Here is a 24,151-nt window from a genome sequence, read left to right as displayed (position 1 = left end):
TGGGTAGTCTTTGGTGAATCATTCTCTGTTTCAGTTTCCTCTTGTATAAAAAGGAGGGATTTAATTGGATAACTTTTTAAGAACTCTTTCATCTCCTGAAATCTATGTTATTCATACACACACACACACACACACACACATACACACACACACACACTCACTCACTCACACACACATATTTACTCACACTATATAATTTGGACTTGGTGAAATCTGAATTCTTTTCCAATAGTACAGTTCTTTTAGAGATATTTTTATGGAACTCAGGCACATCTTTATCTTTCTCCAAGATCCCTGTAAAAGGAAAGTAATTAGCACAGTGCCTAACAATGGTAGGTGCTAATTAAAAATTTACTCTCCTCTCTCTTCTCCTGTAACTATGTCTTTACTCATAACTTAGACAGTCTCTGTCAAACACTTTCATCAGTGAACACTAGAGGACATAAGGGTAAGAGGTACAGGTGATGAATCAAAATGGAGATTATTATACCTAGAATGCATCTTCGATGGTATCTTGTTCAACCCATCAATCAGTTTTGTTTTGTTTTTTGTCCATTTCAGGGTATGAGATCTGCCATCCAAACATTACTTCCCACCTCTGACATTTATGTTCTCTCTCAACATCACTGAGGCTCAGATTTCTACCTTTTTCCTCATTGGGATGCCAGGAATGGAACATGAGCACATCTGGATAGCCATTCCCATCTGCCTCATGTATATCATTGCCATAGTGGGAAACTCTACCATCCTCCTCATTATCAAGACAGAACCTTCTCTCCATGAACCCATGTATTATTTTCTCTCCATGCTGGCTTTCTCAGATCTTTGCCTGTCTTTCTCTTCCTTGCCAACCATGCTGAGAATCTTCTTGTTCAACAGTCCAGGAATCTCTGTTGATGCTTGCATTGCCCAGGAATTCTTCATCCATACCTTCACTGCCATGGAATCCTCTGTACTTGTTGTCATGTCCTTTGATCGTTTCATAGCCATCCGTAATCCCCTAAGGTATAGCTCCATTCTGACCAGTGTCAGAGTCATGCAAATTGGATTGTTCTTTGCCATTGCCTGTTTTGCATTTATAATGCCATTCCCTATCACTCTAAAAAGGCTGAGATTTTGTAAGGAAAATCTGCTCTCTCATTCTTATTGTTTGCATCAGGATGTAATGAGATTGGCCTGTTCTGATAACAGAGTCAATGTCATCTATGGCTTCTTCGTTGCTCTTTTAGGAATGCTGAATTTAGTATTGATTTTGTTGTCCTATATAATGATCCTGAAGACTGTTTTAGGCATTGCTTCTCAACAAGAGCAATTAAAGGCCTTCAACACCTGTGTTTCCCACATCTGTGCTGTACTTATTTTCTATGTTCCTGTTGTGACTTTAGCTATTGTTCATCGGTTTGCCAAACATGGGTCACCATTAATTAGGATCCTGATTGCTGATGTCTATATTTTGGTTCCTCCACTGATGAATCCTATTGTGTACTGTGTGAAGACTCGTCAAATCAGAGAGAAGGTCCTTGGAAAACTGGGTCTGAAGAAGGTCTGATAAGGATAGTATTTTTTCCCCAGAATCTTTTATTTTTTAAATTCACTATCTCATCTGCTTCCTCACATAGATATAGTATGTTTAAAGCCACATAACCAATCTCAATATCTACTTTAAATAAATATGACATTTTTAAGGAAAATGGGCAATCTAAACAATCATTTTATTTGCTTGTGATATATAGTATGTGTTATCCTTACTGATATTTTTCTTTCTTTTCCTTGGTGGCTTATTACTGGCTCCTTCCTTAAATTATTAGATACCTGTATTTTTTCCCTTTATATATCTATAAGTCCTGGTTCTAATACTCTGTTTTTATTGTTTGTTTATTTGCTTATTTGGTTTTCTTTTTTCTTTTCTTTTCTTTTCTTTTTTTTTTTTACTTCTACTTCATGAATTACAATAACTTTTAGTGGTTTTCTATGTCTCAATCGTTTGCTAGTATGGATTCTCTTTTATTTTCATATTCTGCTGATATGTTTTTTGCACATCTGACTTGCAGAATATTTGCCTTACTCCACATTCAAGCACATTTCCAAATTTCTTTGGTCTTTTAATTATTCAATGATTGATTTATTAAATAAATGAATAACATCATCTCAAAATGAATAAATCTTCACAGGTCATGTATTCAATACATAACTTTTTCTGCAGCTACTCTGATGAGTTATAATTAAACCTTCAATTGAGGACTCCAGAAAAGAGGAACTCATCATTGAAAGTAACCAATTCCATTTTCGATTGAATTGGTAGGCATTTTTCTTAATTTTAAGTTAGTTTCTCTCTGTGTCTCTCTATCTCTCTCTGTGTGTCTGTCTCTCTTTCTGTGTCTGTCTGTCTGTCTCTCTTTCTCTCTCTCTGTCTTTCTCTGTTTCTGTGCATGTGTGTGTGTGTGTGTGTGTGTGTGTTTCCATCTTTTCCTTTCTTTTCCTTTTCCTTCCCATTATTTCATTTTTGCTCTCTGAGACCAGACAGAATAATCTCATCCCCTCATTGAAATAAATTTTTAAATATTTAAGGACAGTTATCGTATTTCTGAAAATTTTCATTTTATTCATTCTTCATTCTTTTACTTTTATAGGAGATTCCAGTCCTTTAAATATTTTGATTCTCCTTGGTGTCTGCTTCTCTTCATATAGGTTGTTCTTTAAATGAAACACTCAAATATCACTACAATATTCCTGTTATAACTTGATCAGCACAGAGTACAGCAGAATGTTCACTAACATTTTGCTCAATACTATGTCTCTAGAGAAAATGGCCTTTGACAATTCACTGGTTTGAGTCATAAATTTCATTCGGCATTTTAAGAGACAACTATTGAATTAACTAGGAAAACAAATGATGAGAAACAAAGTCTCTTTCAGTATTTTATATTTCAAAAAGATCATTCTTTTATAAAAAGGATATAACTTGAGGTTAATGTTTGAGAAATTTAAGCAGTGGAACTTTGTTATACTTGTCAGAAATATAATTTTCCTAAATGTCATTCAGATAGAAAAGATAGACATGTAATTAAGTAAAGTCTCTTAAAAATTCTGAATGATGAGCCAATTGAATGCATATAAATAATAAAAATGAGAGAGCTGTGCTAATGATGGGCTGTGGCTCTCACTTTATATTAGTACTCAATGCCAGGAAGATTTGGCTGGCTAATTAAAGGACTTAAGTTTTGTATTTATTGACTACTCCTGTGAAGAAGGAAGAAAAAAAGAAGAAAAGACAAAGAGGATGAAGAGGAAGAGGAAGTTAAGGACAAGGAAGAGGAGGAGGACAAGGAACAAGAGGAAGATGAAGATAAAGAGGAGGAAGAGGAGGATGAGGAGCAGGAGGAAGAAGAGAAGCAACAAGAGTGATGGAGAGGATACACTTATCTTTTCTTCAAAAGAAAAGTGAAAAGAGAAGAAAGGGAATGTAATGAAGACAGAAGACATTTAGGAAAGTCTATGGTTGAGAGGTGGAATAAAAGAATAATCCTTAAACTGAAAACTCTTGCCAAAGTTGAGATAAGGATTATGATCTTTTCATAAAAGAGCTAGACACTACTTCAAATGAAGGAATTATATATGGAATTGGACTAAGGGCTATCACAATTGTATTCAAGGATTAAAATCAGCCAATGGGAGGAGCAATTTAGACTACATCATAAGAGAAGGAATCTACTAAAGCACCTTTTCCAGTGGATATGCCCACTACTTCCATGAACACAATATTTGTTAATATGAATTTGTGTGTCTATGAAAAGTAGTGGTTAATTGAGGGGGGATTCTTCCTCCCTTCTGGAAATGGGAAAGAGTAATCCTCCAGATCTTCTCAGATAAACTTGATTCAAAGGTTGATCTTTAGTTTTCTACTACTTCTTTACTTTGCACACTTCTATCATATAGTGGAGTATTCTTGAATCTTAGGCAGTTCGAGCATGAATAGAACCACGGATATTCAGATCATGAAGATCTGAATTTCAATCTAGCATTTACTTGCTAGCTGTGTGACCCTGGGAAACTCACTAAACTTCTATCAGTCTCAATTTTCTCATTTATAAAATGAACATGATAACACCAAATTTTCAAAGCATTTTTGAAGAATAAATTATATAATATTGGTAAGATTCTTTAAAAATCTTAAAGTACAGTATAAATGCTTTAAAAAATCTCATGGTATCTGAATCTTTTTGTCACTTGAAAAACTACCAGTATCCCTAACACAGCCTTAGACCTGACATCATGAATGATAACTGTGAAGAAATTGTGGGTGACATAAAAAATAGAAGTATTCAAAAAATAATAAATAAGAAAGGATATTATTCAAGCTACACAATCATGATGCTCTCTTGTTCTTCAGTGCCACTTGTAAACAAAAGTGGCTGTGAGGATATACAATACAATGTGTAACCTAACTGAAAGTTCAGAACCCTTAACCTTTGCTTCTATATCTGATTGTTATTGATGATTAGATTTACAGGGACAAGTGAAAGAAGAAATTTTCTTTTAGGGGGAAATTAATCAATGGATAGTCCAGACTCCTTTTCTTGCTTATTGTTCACAAGGGAATTTTGATCAGAAATTTTTGCTTATATGGGCCAAATAAAGTTTCATACTCAGTTTAGTATGAAAGAATTTCATTACTTGCTTAGATAAAGCTTACCTGTAATTGGGTGAGTAGGGACCTACCAGTATATAGTTAATTTGACTAGTGGTCAAATATGGAATCACTTTTTCACTGGTTCCTAGCAATTGGCAAATTGTTACAATTAAAAGTTCAATTTTGCAGTGCCTTTCAAAATCAGTTTTGGGGAGCAGTTAGATGGTATATGAGACAGCTAGGTAGTAGAGTGGAAAAAGCACCAGCCCTGAAGTCAAGAGGACCTGAGTTCAACTCTGGGGACCCTGGGCAAGTCACTTAACTCCAATTGCCTTAGCAAAAAACAAACAAACAAACAAACAAAAACCCTCAAAATCAATTTTGGTACACTCACCAACTACATTAGTACTTCACAAATAAGGTTGAATGAGGAAGACAAACTGATGGATTCACCACTTCAAATAATCATTCTACTGTGCCATTTATAACAGATATAATATCATTTATACAAGCACAGCATCATAGCAGCTTAAGTTATAATAGGCCTAAGTTATATTCATCGGCTAATATATTTTCCAATGCTGCATATTTAAATCCCTAATAATATAAGGAAATATGAACAACAGCAATACAAATCAAAACAATAATATCAAACAGAAGTCTAGGAAATATTAAAGCATAAAAACAGGAAATTTGGCCCACATAACTGACAACAAAATTCAACATATTTCCTAGTCTAATGGGGCAAAAATATAGATATGGTTAGTCAAAAATAAATAAAAGAGAAAGATATTTAATCATACAATGATTAACATTATACATTAGTGAACATATATATTTACATGCAAGGCTCATGTGACATAGGTCTATCTATAGGTTCATAAAATTTTTATTGGTGTCACATGGTACTTTGTAAAATAGTCTCTCTTGCTGGAAATCATTAGCTCTCCAGTAATCTATTAATAATTTTGTTCTATCAATTTCAAATCATGATATGGTTGATTATAATCTATAAAAGAATTAGATTTTTGCTTTCTTAAGCCTAATAGTATGGAATATCTAGATTAGGCAGCATGGGGACTCCATTCTAAAATTGTACCTACCACAGGATTTTCTAAAGTAATAAGAAGAAAAGATATTGCTTCTGGATTTAGTATTTCCCAGCATTTGGACTCGTAGCTGGAATACAGAGCACCGTCTTCCCTTAGAGAGACTAATTTTGAGCTGTTGTTTGAATCAGGTAATCTTTCTATAATTAGCACATTATTTTATGAAGTCTATGTAAATCAGTATAAACTTGACCATTCAGAGTCCAACTAAATCACTATCGATCTCCTAAAGCTTTTAGGTCTATTTTATATAGAGAAAAGTTTCCTGTTCCTTCCACAACTAAGTATAGAGTAATTTGCGTCATTATGTTAATTTGTGTGTTCCATATATACTCAATTTTTTTTTCAGCATAATGTTGACTCTTTGTTGAAAATGAAATAAATATTGAAAATAAAATAAAATGGAAACAAATTCAGGTGTCATACAATTTGCTTTTAGCACTTTCTGAACTGAAGTTATAGTTAGTTGATATAATCTTTGTTTATCTCTACATCAAGAGACACACTAATTGTAAATGTTTTCAGTCTGCCCATCTTCAGAGTCACAAAAAATACCAAATTATGGATGCCCACACACCAGCTGGTTGAAAATCAAGAGAATAATCATTCTTGGTGGAAATGTATGTCTTTTCTAGGAAAGTCATACACTTAGTCTACTGTTGGTCCCTAACATTTTAAATATATTTTGAAGATCAAATAGATAATATTTATACTGTTGGTCTTTAACATGTTAAATATATTTTGAAGATCAAATAGATAATATTTGTTAAGCACTTTACAAATTGTAAAGTGTTATATAAATCTGAGAAATTGTTAACATTTGTTTGATAAAAATTAACAGTATCAGGCAGAGTCAAAATGGCAGAGTAAAGGCAGGAACTTACTCAACCTCTTTCCCAAACTGCTCCAATTCCCTTAAATAATTACTCTAAACAAACTTTAGAGAATCAGAACACCCCCAAAAAATTGAGTAGAACATTTTTTAACTGAAGACAACTTAGAAGTTCAGTAGAAAAGGTCCTGACACAGGGTGGTAGTGCCCCCACAAACCCAGCCCCAGCCCCAGCCCCAGCCCCAGAATGGCCCAATCTCTGAATCAGCAACACTACTGGTGGCTTCCAATCTCTCAGCCTAGAGACATCAAAAAGGACCTGGAAGGTCAGCAGACAAGGTCTGTGGAACTAGAGTGGGAGCCTAGTATACAAAGGCAGTCGTGGCCCTAGCCCTGACCTAGAATCAGTAGCAGTGCTGGAGGCTTCTGAACTCCTCAGCCTGGAGACACCAGGGAAGATTTGGAAGGTCAGTGAAGAGGGTCTGGAGCAATGGGTTGGGGATCTGGTATGCAGTCCCAGGGCAATCTTGGTCAGTGGAGCTCCAGCCCCAGCCCAGCCAACACATTAGATCTTACAGTTACAGTGGGGTAGGAGACTCACATAACAGCTCCAGGACAGAAAAGAGGGCTTATGTTCAGATTACTAGAAGGATTTCTGAAAACAGCTGCACAAAACCCTCAAGCTTGGGACAGTGCACCCTTCAAACAGGAAACAGACACCTACTTTTAACAAAGTATTTTAAGCCAAATAATAGGCTAGGAAAATGAGCAGAAAACAAAAAAAGTTTCTGACCATTAAAAATTATTATGGTGAAAATGAAGATCAAAACACATACTCAGAAGATGATAACAAAGTCAAAGCTTCTACATCCAAAGCTTCCAAGAAAAATAAGAATTGTGCTAAGACCATGGAAGAGTTCAAAAGGGAATTTGAAAATCAAGTAAGAGAGATAGAAGAATATTAGTGAAAGAATTGAGAGAGGTACAAATGGAAATTCAAAACGCTAATGAGGAGAATGCCTTACAAAGCAAAATTGGTCAGTTGGAAAAAGAGTTACAAAAGCTCATTGAGGAAAATAATTCCTTAAAAAATAGAATTGATCTGATGGACATGGTTCTTTTCACCAATGAAATGGTTGAGGTCAGTTTAAATGATCTTGGGATGAAGATAGTCATCTGCACTCAGAGAGAGGACTGTGGGAACTGAGTGTGGATCACAACATAGAATTTTCATTCTTTTTGTTGTATGCATTTTGTTTTCTTTCTCATTTTTTTTCCTTTTTGATCTGATTTTTCTCATACAATATAATTGTATAAATATGTACACATATATTGGATTTAGCATATATTTTTTAACATGTTTAACATATATTAGATTACTTGCCATCTAGGGGAGGGGATGGGAAAGGGGAGAAAATTCAAAACACAAGTTTTTGCAAGGGTCAATGTTGAATAATTATCCATATATATGTTTTGAAAATAAAAAGCTTTTATAAAAAAAATTGAGCAAATGGAAGCTAATGACTTTATAAGAAATCAAGATAAATAAAGCAAAGCCAAAAAAATGAAAAAAAAAAATAGAAAAATGTGAAATACCTCATTGGAAAAACAACTGACCTGGAAAACAAATCCAGGAGAGATAATTTTAAAATTATTGCTTTACCTGAAAGTCATGATCAAAAAAAAAAAATCCTAAACATCATCTTTCAAGAAATTATTAAGGAAAACTGTCCTGATATTCTAGAATCAGAGGGTAAAATAGAAATTGAAAAAATCCACTGATCACCTCCTGAAAAAAAGGGTCCCAAAATAAAAACTTCCAGGAATATTATAGCCAAATTCCAGAACTCCCAGGTCAAAGAAAAAATATTGCAAGCATACAGAAAGAAATGATTCAAATATGGTGGAGCCACAGTCAGGATAAGACAAGATTTAGCAGTATACATTAAAGGATCATAGGACTTGGAATATGATAGTCCAGAGAGCAACGCAGCTAGGACTGTAACCAAGAATCACCTACCAAGCAAAACTAAGAAGACAGGCAGAACAGGGATCCTTCTGACAAGATCTGAAGAAAGACCCAAGCCAGGATCAACTTGTCTGAAGTGAAAACAACTTTGGGCTACCTCTGCAGAAATATCAAGTAGGTTGATACTTACTACTTAGGTATGACTGGAGCCTCAGTAGGAACCACAGAGATTTTTACCTCCTGGACTGGTTGTAGAGTGGGACATTGAGTCTGGGAAAAGAGAGTCAACCTTGGCTGATTGGGAACACCAGGCCCAGCTGTGCTGCTGAGATGGAGTCTTGAGTGAGAAAGCACCAGAATCTGATGAGTGCAGAAACAGCAGGATAGGGGCACTGCTGGCTATAGACACTTAGAGGAAGGTAGAGCTCTTGGTTTGGGGTTTCTGGTCAGAGGGGAGAGCTGAACAGAAGTTTGAAGCACCATCCTACCACCCCCATGATTAGAGATGCTTACACTAATACCTCTTATTTAAAAAAAAATTAATTTACAAAGAAGAAAGAACCTCACCATTGAAACATATTATAGGAATAAGGAAGATCAGGAGGATCCTGATCCTCCTTCATAGGAGGACACTTTAATAAAAAATGCTTCTACTCCAAAGAGTAATATGAAATGACTCCCTGCCTGGAGAGAATTTATAGAAAAATTCAAAAAAGTATTGAAAAAGTAAAGAAAGAATTAAAACCACTCAAGAAAAAAAAGAAAATTATGGGGGGAAATGTTAACAATTAGAACAGATGAAAATAATTCTGTGAAAATTACGATCAGGCAAGGGGAAGCCAGTGAAGCTATGAGAGATCAAGAAATAACAAAACAGATCATAAAGAATGAGAAAATAGAACAGGATGTAAAACAACTCATAAGAAAAAACAACAGATCAAAAAAAGGAAATATAAGAATAATCGGACTGCCAGAAAGTTGTGGCCAAAGAGAACCTTGATATAATTTTGCAGGAAAGAATTCTAGAAAATTGTCCTGGAATGATAGAACATGAGGGGAAAGTGGAAATAGAAAAATTCCATGGATCACAATTTCAAAAAAAATCCTTTATGGAAAACACATAGGAATATTATTGCCAAATTTTGAAACCCCCAGATCAAAGAGAAAATTTTGCAACAAACAAGAAAAAAAAAATTCAAATATGCTGGATCTACAATTAAAATTGTACAAGACTGAAGGTCTTGGAATCATATGTACAGATAAGCAAAAGAACTAGGAATGTGTCCAAAAATATCATATCCAGTAAAATTATTTTCAATGAAAAAATGGACATTCAATGAACTTGCAGATTTCAGAAATTTCTATCAACCAAACCCAAACTTAACTGAAAATTTAACATATAATAACCAATATAAAAAAAATCAATTTTAAGGAACTCAATATGCACAAACTGTTTAAAATGTGTACAAATTGTTTATGTTTTTTGTGCATGGGAAATGTTTACTTTATGTTTAAGATTTATATCTGCAATAGAGTAAGCTCAAAAGAAAGTTTGGCAGAATAAAGTTAAAATAGTAATCATGTTATACAAATGAGGTGCAGAAGAAGAATAGACATAGAGGCATTAGAAGAGGAGGATGGCTCGTAGTTCTGAAAATCTACTTACATTCGGAATGGATTCAATAGGCAACACTATACATATACCATGAAGGGTATAGCACCTTCCAAAATCTATAGAGAAATAAGGGAGGAGTGATAGATGAAAGCAAAGGGTCAGGGAAGAAGGCAAGGAAGAGATTCCTGGATGGAGGAAGGTTAAATAATAGTAAGGCAAGTTATAGAGCAGAACTTTATTAAAGAGGCAGCAGGGATAGGAAAGATGTGTATGTGGAGTATGTGTGTATATGAATGGGTGTATGTATGTTTGTATATATCTACTTATGTGCATATAAATATATCCTTTCTTAACTATAGCCTGCTTGGGAGTAGTGGGGGGAATGAAAGGGCAGAAAAAGAATAAAGTAAGTAAGGTGCACAGGCAGGAGAGAAAAAAGAACAATTTGTGAGGAAGTAAAGATGAATACTCATGAATATTATTTCTTCTACATATATATATATATACACATACATTCTTTAAATTAGTATTTGTTGTTACATATTTTGAATCCTTCCTAATATTCTGCTGGGCATATGATAATATTCTCTTTTGTTTTGTATTGCTTTTCTATTTTTCTTTTTGCTTATTGTGTTTCTTCAAATAAAATAAATTCAAGGAAAAACAGTTATGGGAAAAATATTGAGGCTATCAAGAGATTTTCTCAACTCCTTGTTGCCAAATAAAGTCATTATATTTTGACCAATGCATCAAAAGGATCCTAGAAGGATGTCCATGCACTAAGGAATATTTCTTCTGTAAAACTTTAGCAACCTTAGAAGCTTCCTGAGTCCTGCTTAGATATTCCTGTGCACAATTTGTTAGATGCTTCCAATTTATGATATAATCTTAGTCTCTTTCTAGAAATAGGAGATGAGTGGAGCTAAATTCTAAAGGTTTGCTAGTGTTTTTGTTCCACAACTGTTCAGAATAATTCCATATTAATATCTATAAAGTAGTTTATAAACCATAAAATACTACATAAATAGCAACTATTATTGTTTTCTGTTATTTTAGTAATAGTAATGGTTTTCTTCTTGGCGACACATTGTCCATTTTAGGTAATAGAATCTGTTTATTATTAGCTTCATTGTTGATTTTTTTTAACCTCAATACAGAAAGTCATGATATATAGCTTTTCCAACAGTGAAACTGTGCAGCACTAGCTTCTTCTTGGTGCCATATATGTGATCAGTGATATATAGTCTGATACAATACTCCACTGTATGGCTCCAACTTCTGTCATTATTTCAATAGTATAATGATTTTAAAACACTGGCATTTGAATCCTTTATATTCACCATTTTGCCTCTTGTTCTGTATCAATGCACACAAACTTTTTTTTTCTTTTTTAATTGCTTGATTTTTTGTGGTTATACATGTATATTAACTTTAAAATACACATTTCTTTATGAATCATTTTGGGAGAGAAAAATCAGAAAAAAGGAGAAAAAAGAGAGAGAAAAAATTAGAAAAAAGTGAGTACAGCAATTGCTGACTTACATTCAATTTCCATAGTTTTCTCTCTCAGGTACCATAAAGTGTTACCTTATAATTGTTTTAATTTAATGCACACAAATTTTCATCCGTCGTCTGCTTTTTTCATCTATTCACATATAACTGAATCAATTCACATAGAACTGAAGTGAACTCAGTCAATATACTCTAATTAAATATCTACTATATGTCAGACAGCCACTGTGATAACTACTGGAACTACAAACAAAGCAGAAGACAGTTCCTGGTCCCAAGAAGCTTACAATTAAAAGGGAGAAAACAACATGTTAAAAGAAACTAAAAATTAGTATATGTGGTGTGACAAAATGATGAAATCCTGTATCCATATAGGAATTTTTGAGGTATCTTCCCTGGGCTCCCTACTTGTCTGGGCAGCCATCTTCAATGTCCACTCTCTACCCTCTCCAATCAAAGAGGGGGAACCAAAGAATGTTACTTAGAAGGCGTAAATTTCAAAGCTGATATAATCTTACCAGAGTTTGATTTTCTGGAGATGTTGTAAGTATAGATAAGCATCTAGGTGGGAAATTATAAGATTTCTGCTATGTCCCCCCCACCTCAATTAAAGTAGAGAATGTACATTTTGATGGCATGGTGTCTAATGGAAGTTCCAGACATGCACCATCTGTTTTTAGCCCAGTTCCTTTTGTACTGAAGAAAGCTTTCCCTCTATTTTTTTAGGTGTAATGAGAATTTCATTGCCACATGACCTTCACGTTAGGTCATTTGTGTCTATGTTATTAATCCCTAGCCAGTAATGTATGCTTAGTTTGTAATGTTCCCACTCATTTCTGGCAAATAACATGTAATTTGAAATTATATAGATAGAATATAGTAGTCATCTATAATCCTAACAACAGGATTTTTGGTGGTTTGTGATCAAATAAAAGAATATGTATATATCTATCACAGCACAGTGCCGGGTACTTAGAAAGTACTGTATAAATGCGTATTCTTTCCCTTCCTTTTCTCTTCCTCCCATCCCTATTATAAATGACTCACAGTTCATATCTCTACTTTTTGGACAGAGGTGTAAGTTTTCTGGTATATGAGTTTATCCCAATTCATTACAAACCTTGACATTTTTAAAATTCACATTGATTTCTTTGATAGATTGTCACTGCTATAATCTGATAAACTAAAAGATGGCCTTCATCTTTGGCTGTCAGTTTTAGGAAGAATAAACAAGGTTGCCAAAAAAGAATGATCAAGATGTTGAAGGAACCAGGACATAGAAGGATCAATAAGAGAGTCATTGTTGATTATTCTAGAGAAGAAATTTACTTTTTTTAATTAATTTTTTTTTATTTACAAAGCATATGCATGGGTAATTTTTCCAACATTAACTCTTGCATAATCTTTTATTGCAAATTTTCCCCTTCTTCTCCCTACTCCCCCTCCCCCAAATCTGGCAGGTAGTCCAATATATGTTAAATATGTAGAAATACATATTATATCCAATACACATTTGTACAGTTATGTGTGTACATATGTGTGCATACATATTTTACAGTTATCTAGTTGTGCAAGAAAAATCAGATCAAGAAGGAAAAAAAAAGAAAAACTGAGGGAAAAAAAGCAAAATACAAGCAAATAACAACAGAGTGAGAATGCTGTGTTGTATTTCACCCTTTGTTCCCCTGTGTGTAGATGGCTCTCTTCATCACTGCACAAGTGGAACTGGTTTAGATCATCTCAATGTTGAAGAGAGCCACGTCTATTAGAATTGATCATTGTATAGTCTTTTTGTTGTATAGTCTAGTTCTGCTCATTTCATTTAGCATCAGTTCATGTAAGTCTCTCCAGGCCTTTCTAAAATCATCTTGTTGGTCATTTCTTATAGAGCAATAATATTCCATAACATTCATATACTATAATGTTTCAGCCACTCTCCAACTGATGGGCATCCACTCAGTTTCTAGTTTCTTGACACTACAAAGTTGGCTGCCACAAACATTTTTGTACATGTGGATTCCTTTCCCTTTTTAAGATTTCTTTGGGATATAATCCCAATAGAAATACTGCTGGATCAAAGAGTATGAACAGTTTGATAACTTTTTGAGCATAGTTCCAGATTGCTCTCCAGAATGGTTGGATCTATTCACAGTTCCACCAACAATGTATCAGTGTCCCAGTTTTCCCACATCCCCTCCAACATTCAGCATTATCTTTTCCTGTCATCTTAGCTAATCTGACAGGTGTGTAGGGATATCTCAGAGTTGTCTTAATTTACATTTCTCTGATTAACAGTGATTTGGAGTACCTTTTCATGTAGCTACAAATAGTTTCAATTTCTTCATCTGAAAATTGTCTGTTCATATTCTTTAACCATTTATCAAGAAATTTACTTTTTGAAGGGTAAGAAAAGATTATATTCTTCTTCAAGTATTTGAAGAACTCACATTTGAATAATTGCTGATTTATGCTACCACAGAGAACAGAACTAGAAATAATAAGCAAAAGTCATAGGAAAGCAAAATTAGACTCAATATAAATTAAAATTTCCTTTAAAAGAAATAAAAAGTTTAGAACATTTAAGAATTCCAATGCATTTCAATGGCCAATCAACATTTCAAAAAAAATCTAAGATAGAGAATGGTACTCACTGCCTACAGATAGGTAACTGACTGACTAAATATACAGAATAAGACAACATTTGGGAACTGACCAATATGGGAACTTGGATGTGTGCATGTGTATGTGTGTGTTTGTGTGTGTGTGTGTGTGTATGATTTATTACAAAGACTTTGCTTTTTTCTTTACCCCCTTCCTCCATGAGTGGATGGTTGATAGATAGATATAGATAGATAGATAGATAGATATATCTATCTATATATACATTGATTTGATTAGTCTTTTATTTGTACTACCCTAGTATGGGCTTTCTAATTCTGATTCAGATATGCTATTGGGTTTCCTCATCTGTAAAATGATCTGGAGAAGAAAATGACAAACTACTACAGTATCTTTGCCAAGAAAACCCTAAAAGGGGGCACAAAGGGTCAGACATGACTGAAATTAGCAAACAACAGTAATTTGTCTCCTTCAAGCTTTCAGATATTAGTCTTAATTTAATGCATTCAATTCTTCTACTTGATTCCCTTTCTGACTTTTTAGACTGATCATCTTCCTCCATCACTTTTACTCTAACTTTTTGATTAACAACATGACCCTAAATTTACATAAGCAAAAAGTGATTATAATGGTAGAAAATCCAATTCTCTAAGAAGGAATATTAAAGAGTTCCTCTCTCCTGTCTACTTCCTTCTCCTAGGATTCAAGCTTCTATTGGATAGCATATTTTGTTTACTCTCAGAGATGATTCTTCTTAGTCTTCCTCCCTAGAGAGCTGTGAACCCTTGGACCTGGGCGGATGACAATATATTGGAGAAGAAGGTAGAGGGAAAGGAGAGGGGCAATGCATAGATCAGTGAATACTATAAAAAATGTTATATATTAGGCTAGAGAGAAGAATGCTCTGAGGCTGTCACCTTGAGTCCTGTCCTTTTTCAGTTTAATGGAACCATCCAGGGTCTTTCACCCAGATTAGTGATCTAATTGCCAAAATTGTTTTTGGTCCATTCATTTCTAAATTTTATCAGGCAACAATATAGCAAAGAGCTTTCCCATATTCAGTACTCATATCCTTGCTTAAATGAATAGAGAATAAGAATTCCTGATCCTAAAGATTTCCAGAAATCATAAAGATCCAGTTTTCTACTCTTTGAAAATAAGTATTTTTACATACTTCAGACATTTGGGGAACTGACCCTGTTTATAAGCAGTCACTCACTCTCTTAAGATTGTCTAAAATGACTTGTACCCCCAACAATTTGTGGTAGTTCTTAAGTTTCTTTCTGACCACATTCCCAAGACCAAAATATCAAATATCCTAGAAGTTTCTCCCACCTTCCTTTCCCCAACTCTGGCAAAAATACTTTTCTCTATGTTGGAAGAAAATGGAGGACAGGTCAACTCCAAACTTCACTGGCAACCACTAACATCAACTTCAAAAAGGCAAGTGGTTTTTTTAGTGACAACTAAAGTCAAAAGCATGGAGATTATGTGTTGACAAGTTCAGGATTCATTATCCACCAAAAAACTATCAGATAATACTCAGTTCTAAAATGCTGTTAATGGATTTGTCTAATTTTACTATTTCACTGCTTAATGACTTTCATTGGTTTTTCATTGTCTGTAGGAATAAATTCAATGTAAGTACCACTAAAAGGTTTCTTTTTTTCCCTGCATTATTTCCTTCTACCCATCCTCCTTTCTTCCAAAGCAGACAAATTGTTAGAGGAGGCAATTTTCTATAAAGGATAAAGTTATATACTTAGAGTCAGAAAGAATTAGGTAGTAGATACACTAGTTGTGTCACCCTGAAAAATTCATATAAATTCTGTCAACAACCATTTCCTTATCAGTTAAAATGTGAATAATTATATATTATACAAACATAATACATACATGTGTATATTTATATATACATGTTTGTATGTGTATGTATAAATTTATAAACCTTAAAGTAAGATACATATATATGCATATATACATACATATATATATATATATATATATGTTTGTCTATTACTTATTTTAAGTGTTATCCTGTTTTGTACCTGTTCATTGATACAAATCATCTTCCATTCTTGGAAAAGTCTCTGTCCACATCTCAGTCATTCAAATTAATCTTTTCATTTTAGGATTCACTTTAGGTACCATTTCCTTCATGAAACCTTTCCTAACATCACCATCTGAATATCCCTCTCTCCTCCAAATTTCTCTGGATACTTTGATTCTCTCCTTTTTCCTATTATATGTTACTTGGTATCCTAGTTATTAGAGCATAAGCTTTATCCACCTTGTTAAAGTATCAGCTTTCTGACTACAAGAATCGGGTAATTTTTTATCTGTGTTTCACTATCACTTTCATTTTCACCCCTGGTTTTCTGTCATGTAGCACAGTGATTTGCACATAATAGATGTTATATCTGTTGAATTCAATTGGATAAAGTAATTACAGATGTGACAATTATTTTTAGCTGCTTAACAGCTGCTATATCCCTTTCTCTACCAATAAAATTACCAAGGTATCTGTACGAACTATGGTACAGAGGAACTATAGGTTCCTCTCAGGTCATCTCTCAAAGACCTTCTAGGAACATGATACCTTTGTATTGTTGCTTTCTTGTTCTCCCTTTCCTTATTTACCTTGTTCTCGTTTTTCAGACTTTCTCACTAAAATATTCCATTCTCCAGATATTGTCCTATGCCAATTTTGATCGTTGTTTAAGGCCATGTAGTCAATGCAGAGCTACAGAGGTAACTGACAATTCTGGACAGAATACTCTAGGAAGAAGTTCAAAGGAGGATGAGAGGGGTAGTTAGAATGTTACCAAAAGAAGTCTCTGAGCAGTGATAGGTAAACATATTTGAAGTATGATTCAAGAGAAATTCATGAGATCATTAAAGGCTAAGAGAAAGGAGTGCTGTTAGATCTATAGAATGTATATTAAAAGAGAAGGGAAAAATAAGGAAGGACTAAGTTTATTAGTCAAGATAACTGAAACTTTTATACTGCACAGTAAGACACAAGAATACTGAGTTCTTTTCTTTTTTCTTTTTTCCCTTTCCCAAGAAAAAGTCTTTATAATATAAAAGACAGGAAAAGAATGCATAATAGGGACTTAAAATATGAGATAGATTACAAAAATAGTGGGAGATCACTTGACAGCATTTGATGGGTTGAAATCATGCTGCCATAACCTGATAAATCCTAGGATCTGAGACACTTGATGGATATGACTTCTGATTCAATATTGATGAATATTGAAGTAGCAAGAATAATAATAATAATAAAAAAGACAACATTAGTTACAGGATTAAGAGACAAGAGATTAAGTAAAATGAAAAAAGTTCTTTCAGGTTGCTGCTATATACAATGGAAATAAGATGGCCCAATGAATAGAATACTATACCTGAATCAAAAAGACCTGAGTTCAAATTAGCCACTTAGTAGCTGAGTGATCATGGGCACTTAATCTCTCTTTGCCTCAGTTTCCTCATCTAAAAATGAGAACAATAACAGCATCTATTTTGTGAAGATCAAATGAAACAACAATCACATAGTGCTTAGCACAGTACCTGGCATATTGTAACCACTATGTACATTTTAGTTTTATTATTATATGGAAGGGATTGTGGTAAGAGTTGAGCATAAAAAGATAGACATGAATAAAAGGCTCTATTCTCAAAGAATTTTCATTTCAGTTTCACCCTTAAAATCTGAATGCCTCTACAACATGATCACTTAGGTTTTAAGCACATTATTTCATATCTATTCACCAGCTCTTCAACTTATTATTCTTCTTTGTAACTAATTAACCATTTTTATACAACTGGGTTTTAAAAAATTATCTCACCATTTTGGATAGGACAATAGAAATAGAAGCTAGTATTAATAAATCTACTAATGGATGAAAGGAAGGGAGGAAGAGAAAAACAATGCAAACAAAGGAAAACTGAAGGGACTACAGAGAAATCTTATCCATAGAAGCCAATCTAGCTTTAAGCTAGATTGTTTGGGATCTTTCACATTAAACATTGCCTCAAAAATACTAATTATTTGCATTTGTATGCCATGTCAGTGTTACAAAATCTTTTGCCAAGATTAGTTAATTTATTCCTTTCAACAACTCTTCAATGTAATTAAAGTATGAAATATGAATCTTTTGCAGCAGGTGATTGAAGTGTAGAGAGGGGAAGAGGATTGCCCTATATCATATTTGAAACATGGGAGTTTCAAAAATTAAACAGCAACCATCTAACTCTTCTTTCATCAATCTTTCCTTACAGAACATTGACTACAGACTATTAGCTCATTGATTAGAACATAAAAATATTGTTTTATAAACTCTGATAATTGAATTTGTTATAGCGGAATTCAAATGTGTGTGTGTGTGTGTGTGTGTGTGTACATGTGCACATGCATGTATGTTGAAAGAGCAAAAGAGACAGAAAGGCAGGGAGAGGGAAAGGCAGGGAGACAGAAAGACAATGAAACAGAACAACGAAAAAAGAGAAACAGGTATGACAGAAAAACAGTCAAGTATAATGAGAGAAAGTGTTTATTTTGCCATTTACTAACAGAAAATATGGTCATTATTTCATTACCTCTTTGAAATACTCTTTAGAAACAGATAAGTTATGCTTCACATAAGTATGAAGTAATTCAAATAGATCCTATGTTTGTCCTTTAGTGTTACTTTGGGAATAAAATCCACAATTTGGAATGAATATGAAGAAGAAAATGTTATAAATTTCTCATGGATTTTTGTGTATGTAAACCTCAGTATTTATAGATATAATGATTATCAGTTGATTTCTGGGTAAGTAATTCTATGTCAAATAGATGTCAAACTATATCTATCACTATTTATGAGTGGCAATGTTATTTCTGTATACTGTTGAAAATGTAGAGGAAAAAATTGCTAACAAAGTCACCTCACAAATCTCACAATTATTCATTATTTTTAAATTAACACTATAATATAAATAAGTTTTGTCTTAAACAAAATCATTTTTAAATAGATTCAAAATAGGCTAGAAATAAAGCAGAAAGGAAACTAGACTTTAGGGAAAGATCTGGCTTCTAGTTCCAATTCTGTATATACAAACATATAATGCCATACATATATGTGTGCATACACACATCTGTATACAAGTACATAGTGTGTACATATAAGTTTATAGTTATTTGTATAGTACAAGTGTGTCTCTGTGTGTGCATGTACACACACACACACACACACACACACACACATAATCATCTAGACCAGTAAGCTTGTCAAGTTCCTTTATCTTTCTTGATTTCAATTTACTCATACATACATTAAAGGGATTGAATTAGAACTCGAGATTTTTTTCATTTCCAAAAGTCTGTGGCTTAGATGAAAATGAATTTGAAATAATTTAGCTTAAATATTTGTGTGGCTTAAAAAATCATTTCTAAGGTATATTACACCTATATAAGTCTATAAATTTCTTTCCTAAAGGAATTTGTGAATACCATTATCTTGCTTCAGCATTTATGCAATATTGTGATGGTCCAAGTTTTGTCTATTGTTCCTATTAAAAAACATAGAGGGAATTTGGACAAATAAAACAATAAAGATAGAAGGAATTTCAGAGAACATTTCATCTAGCTGACCATTACATGTATGAATTCTTATTTCATAATTCTTGACATAGGATCATCCATCCTTGACTTGCATAGTGTAAGTGAAAGCAAACTATTCTATTGTCTAAGCACTAGAACAATTTGGGAGGGGGGCAAAGTTAAACAATAGACTTTCTCCAAAAAACCCAAACTCTTTGCTCCAACTTTATCTATTAAGGATGAGAAAATATGAGTATACACATCTTTCTTATTGTTTCTTTATTTTGTTTCAGGAAATGTTAACTGTAATTGTAATTGTAGTTCTTGCCTCAGTTATAGATGTCCCCTCTTAATATCACTGAGGATAAGATTTCCACCTTTTTCCTCATTGGGATCCCAGGAATGGAGCATGTGCACATCTGGATAGCCATTCCTATCTGTTTCATATATATTATTGCTGCTTTGGGCAACTCTACCATTCTTCTCATCATCAAGACAGAACCTTCTCTCCATGAACCCATGTACTATTTTCTTTCCATGTTGGCTTTTTCTGATCTTTGCCTGTCTTTCTCCTCCTTACCAACCATGCTGAGAATCTTCTTGTTCAATGCTCCAGGAATTTCTGTTGATGCTTGCATTGCCCAGGAATTCTTCATCCATACTTTCACTGCCATGGAATCCTCTGTGCTTGTCATCATGTCTTTTGATCGGTTCATAGCCATCCGCAATCCCTTGAGATATAGCTCCATTCTCACCAATGTCAGAGTCATGCAAATTGGCATGGGCTTTGCCATTCGATGTTTTATATTCATACTCCCATTCCCTATCACTTTAAAGAGACTGAGATATTGCAAGGAGAACCTCCTCTCCTATTCCTACTGTCTCCACCAAGACATAATGAAATTGGCCTGCTCTGATAACAGGGTAAATATCATTTATGGTTTCTTTATTGCTATACTAAGTATGCTGGACTTTTCAGTCATTGCTATGTCTTATGTACTGATCTTGAAGACAGTTTTGGGCATTGCCTCCCATCAAGAGCGTCTCAAGGCTCTCAACACCTGTGTGTCCCATATTTGTGCTGTCCTGATCTTCTACATGCCAATTATAAGTTTATCCATTGTCCATCGCTTTGCCAAACATGGCTCCCCACTTATTAGGATTCTCATTGCTAATATCTTTTTGCTGGTTCCTCCACTGATGAACCCTATTGTATACTGTGTGAAGACCAGGCAGATCCGGGAGAAGGTACTAGGCAAGTTAAGGTTAAAGAAGACCTAATGGAAGATGCCATGCATTCCTATTAGAATTTCTTTTCACATTCTACTCACAAAGTATTTAAGTACTTTCCAATAAAGGAACATTGGGGCCAAACCCTGGAACTGATCTCTTACCTAGCAAGCAGCAAGCTGATAAAAATTAATAATGAAGCAAAGATTTCCTCAAAACATAGATTTCTAGATGTTAAAACTTTGAATTCTTCTCCCTGATTTCTTTTGTTTTGTATAAAATTTCAGTAGTGGTGGTGTTGAGATATGTGTGTGTATATGTGTGTGTGTGTGTGTGTGTGTGTGTGTGTTTTCTCCTTGTGTAATCTTCAGCTCCTCACAAGGATTATGAATTTGAGTGGAAAGATGGTAATTCTCTCAAGCGCAATTAGGAAAATTTGGAAGAATAATATTGGGAAGAAAATCAGGTCTATTGTAAATATGTTGAGTTTGCTAAATCTCTGGAATATTCAGTTTGAAATGTTTAATATGTCATTTTTAATCATGAAAAGGGGTTCTTAAGAGAAACAAGTGTTTTATATATCTGAGAAAAGCCTATTTAGAGATAATCATTGAACTTAATAACAAAGTTAATACCAGGAAAGTTATAGAAATTAAAGAAAAAAGGACTCAGAAGAGAATCTTGGAGGAGTGGTCAGACATTTAGGAGAGTCACTATGTGAGAAAAGCATTTTGAAAACTGAGAGGAGAGGGCATGCAGAAAGAAAAATATGGTTTACAATTTCAAAAATAGCAGTGATCAATGAAATTAGGGTTTAAGAAAATGCAATGCCATTAGGTTGATAGATTGTTGCTAACTTTGGAAAGAATAGTTTCAGTTGTATGATAAAGTGTAAAATCAAATTTGAGGAAGTTAAAGAGAATGAGGAAAGATTACACTGACTATAGATTTCTGAGGAGTTTGGCCAAGAAAGAGAAAAGAAATATAGACAAAGTCATTGTGAGATTCAAATGAGATGATGGATGTAAAACACTTTGGAAATAAATCTTCATTATTTTTGTATGTTGTTTGGTTATTCAGTCATATCAACTCCTTGTGACCCTATTTGGGGTTTTCTTGGCAGAGATGTTAAAATGGTTTGCCTTTTTCTTCACCAGCTCATTTTACACAGAGAAACTGAGGCAATTGGGTTAAATGTCTTGCTCAGGGTCACACAGCTAGGAAGTGTCAGAGACCAGATTTGAATTCAAATCTTGTTGACTCCAGGTCTAGCACCCTATGCACTATGACATCTAGATGCTCTTGGAAACTTAAAGCATTATGTAAATGCTAGTTATTGTCGATTATTTTTAGACCACAGTCACAAGAATTCCAGTCTAATGAAGACTTCATTCCTAAAACTTTTACTATATTCTTGAGAAGTAGCTAGATGGCATGATCAATACAGTGGTAGGTCTGAAGTAAGGAAGACTTGAGTACTAACTTGGCAGCAGACACTTATTAGCTAGTGATCCTGAGCAATTCTGGACAATTATACAGTTTTGTGATTCTATTTGTCTCAGATTTATTAATTTTAAAATGAAGATAATATCATCTACCTCTTGGGATTGTTGTGAAGATCAAATGAGATGATATCTGTAAAGTGCTTAGCACAGTGTCTGGCACATGGTATGCACTTAAATGCTTGCATGTCCTTCTGAGTTTAAGCAATATTTAATAGAACAACATAGGTGTGTATTGGTGAATATTTAATAACTCTGCTTTCTAGGTAGAAATATATATGCACTTATACTTTAAAAGCTAATCTGCATTATTAACACTTTCTTAGATAAACAAAAAAAATACTAAATCAAGCTCTGATTTATAGCAACTTACAATTCCTGAGATGTAAATACTCACAATAAAAAAATTTAACATTTCTTACAACCTGGTTAGAGAAGGCTCCATCATACCTATGTATTGATATAGGATGATAATTAGGGGTTCGGTAGGACATAGTGAGGCATTTTCTGAGGATAGGGAGAGCCTTGACTGTGTGTGTAAATAATGAGAGAGGTACCAAAAGGAAAAAAAAAATGAAAATTAGAAAGATTAAGTGATGTCTAATCGACTAGAAATAAATGACATTTTTTGAACTTATTGAAATATTTTACCAGTGAATTACTCAAAGTTTTAATTATATTAACACAAGTAATTATTATTTTTTAAGAAGAAAGGTCAGGGTCATGAGACTTAATTGGCCTATCAATTTTGAACATTGGTCACTGAACTCATGTATGACAAAAATATTAGATTATCCAGATATAGAATAAATAAATCTGTGTTCTCAGAAAAGGATTCAAACTAGACCTGTGGACCGTTTTGTTTCAAAATTAGAGAACTTAATTTTATTTATCTGTATATCTTATAAACATAAGTTGATACAATGAAGCAATATTGCAATGTATGGATCTAAGGACTTTTAAAACTGATTTTCAAAGGATGGCACTATCTATCTACTGAAGGATAATTAGTACCTGAGTAGAAATTATAGACTTTAAAACATTGATAGTTGGAACATTTTTAATTGACTACTTTGTTAGATTTTGTTCCTTTCCCATCTTCCATGGATTGGTCCATCTTGAACATGAAAGAGAATGGGAAAGCAGTAACTGTTTTGGTTTAATTCTGGGGGAAAAAAATCTTACACCCTAGATAATTTTTTTTTTTTTTAATGAAGCAACATGTAAGGAACAGATATGTTCTTTTAAAGAATCAAATTATCATTGAATGTAGGGAGTGTTATTTTTGCCTTCATATCTTTAGTTTCTAATAGAATGCCTTAGAAAGTAAATACACTAATGGAAGATACAAGTGTTATTGGTGACAGTAATCAGAGCAACCAGGAATGGTAGCAGATTTGAAACAGTAATAGGAATTAGAAAGACAGTGCATGTGAACAAAAGACATACTGGAGATTTTTTCTATATCTTGATCGTGTATCCAAGTGATAATCAAAACAGATATTTGCTTTCTGAAAAAAGAGCAGCAGCACCACTAGCAGCAGTA

The 24,151-nt window shown here is 33.8% G+C and overlaps 2 protein-coding genes across 2 annotated transcripts; both read left to right on the top strand.

The window, feature by feature from the left end:
- Positions 1-607: 607 nt before the first annotated feature.
- LOC127555304 (olfactory receptor 51A7-like) lies at positions 608-1,549 on the top strand. The gene has a single exon (XM_051987531.1). It carries the CDS (start codon positions 608-610, stop codon positions 1,547-1,549), a length of 942 nt encoding a protein of 313 aa, XP_051843491.1.
- Positions 1,550-20,212: 18,663 nt separating this feature from the next.
- LOC127555303 (olfactory receptor 51A4-like) lies at positions 20,213-21,154 on the top strand. The gene has a single exon (XM_051987530.1). It carries the CDS (start codon positions 20,213-20,215, stop codon positions 21,152-21,154), a length of 942 nt encoding a protein of 313 aa, XP_051843490.1.
- The last annotated feature ends 2,997 nt before the right edge of the window (positions 21,155-24,151 follow it).

Source organism: Antechinus flavipes, chromosome 3 (genome assembly GCF_016432865.1).
Source record: "Antechinus flavipes isolate AdamAnt ecotype Samford, QLD, Australia chromosome 3, AdamAnt_v2, whole genome shotgun sequence".
In the NCBI taxonomy this organism is placed as follows: domain Eukaryota; kingdom Metazoa; phylum Chordata; class Mammalia; order Dasyuromorphia; family Dasyuridae; genus Antechinus; species Antechinus flavipes.
Note: the sequence above shows the minus strand (reverse complement) of the source record. Positions and strands in the feature narration are given on the sequence as shown.